Consider the following 648-nt stretch of genomic DNA (forward strand, 5'->3'; position numbering starts at 1 on the left):
GATGATAATAGTACAATTAACAACCACAGTTACTTTTTTACGGTCCTTGTCATTGTTGTATTAAATAATTGAGGTGAATAACTGACACTCCTAGCTAGTATAATCAGTGACATGAAAGCATCTGTGAGGCAAAAGTGTTGCGTAATAGGTGAGCGAAGAATTCAACCGAGGTTACTTGAATACACAGTTAAATGTAATAATGATAAAAAAAAAAAAAACTTGTAAAAATCACTGGTTTGGACGAGTTTATCGGGGATACGTATATGATATAAGTGGATATCTATGCCACACAGGGATACATAAGCCACACAGCGATACATAATACACATAGATACGCCACACAAAAGAATGCATAAGCCATATAAAGATACGTAAGCCACATAGAGAGACATAAGCCAGACAAATCTACATAAGCCACGTAAAGGTACATAAGCTTCGAAAACTCTCTTGAACAAAGCGGGACTCTCAGGAGGGAACTTACCCCATGGCGATGATGATCCTACCAAGGACATCGACGGACTGCCTCGCCGCCGGGTTGCTCACCTGCTTAAATATCTGAGCAGAGAAGCTCTCCCACCTTCGACGTCCCAGGGAAACGGTGGGTCGCGAGCCTCTTCTTGGGACTTGCTCCTCCCGCCTTTATTAGCT

General features: G+C 42.1%; 1 protein-coding gene across 2 annotated transcripts in view; it reads right to left on the reverse strand.

The window, feature by feature from the left end:
• LOC119587112 (superoxide dismutase [Cu-Zn]-like) overlaps positions 1–648 on the reverse strand; it is a 12,417-nt gene that overhangs the window by 9,313 nt on the left and 2,456 nt on the right. Inside the window, exon 1 of one of the 2 annotated variants that reach the window (XM_037935865.1) lies at positions 482–635. The exons of the other annotated variant lie outside the window; for it this stretch is intronic. Within the exon in view, the coding sequence (XP_037791793.1) occupies positions 482–486 (5 nt within the window). The 5' untranslated portion in view covers positions 487–635. Of the gene's footprint in view, positions 1–481; positions 636–648 lie in introns of those variants that run through there. 2 annotated transcript variants of the gene reach the window in all.

This window comes from Penaeus monodon, chromosome 22 (assembly GCF_015228065.2).
Source record: "Penaeus monodon isolate SGIC_2016 chromosome 22, NSTDA_Pmon_1, whole genome shotgun sequence".
Classification (NCBI taxonomy): Eukaryota; Metazoa; Arthropoda; class Malacostraca; order Decapoda; family Penaeidae; genus Penaeus; species Penaeus monodon.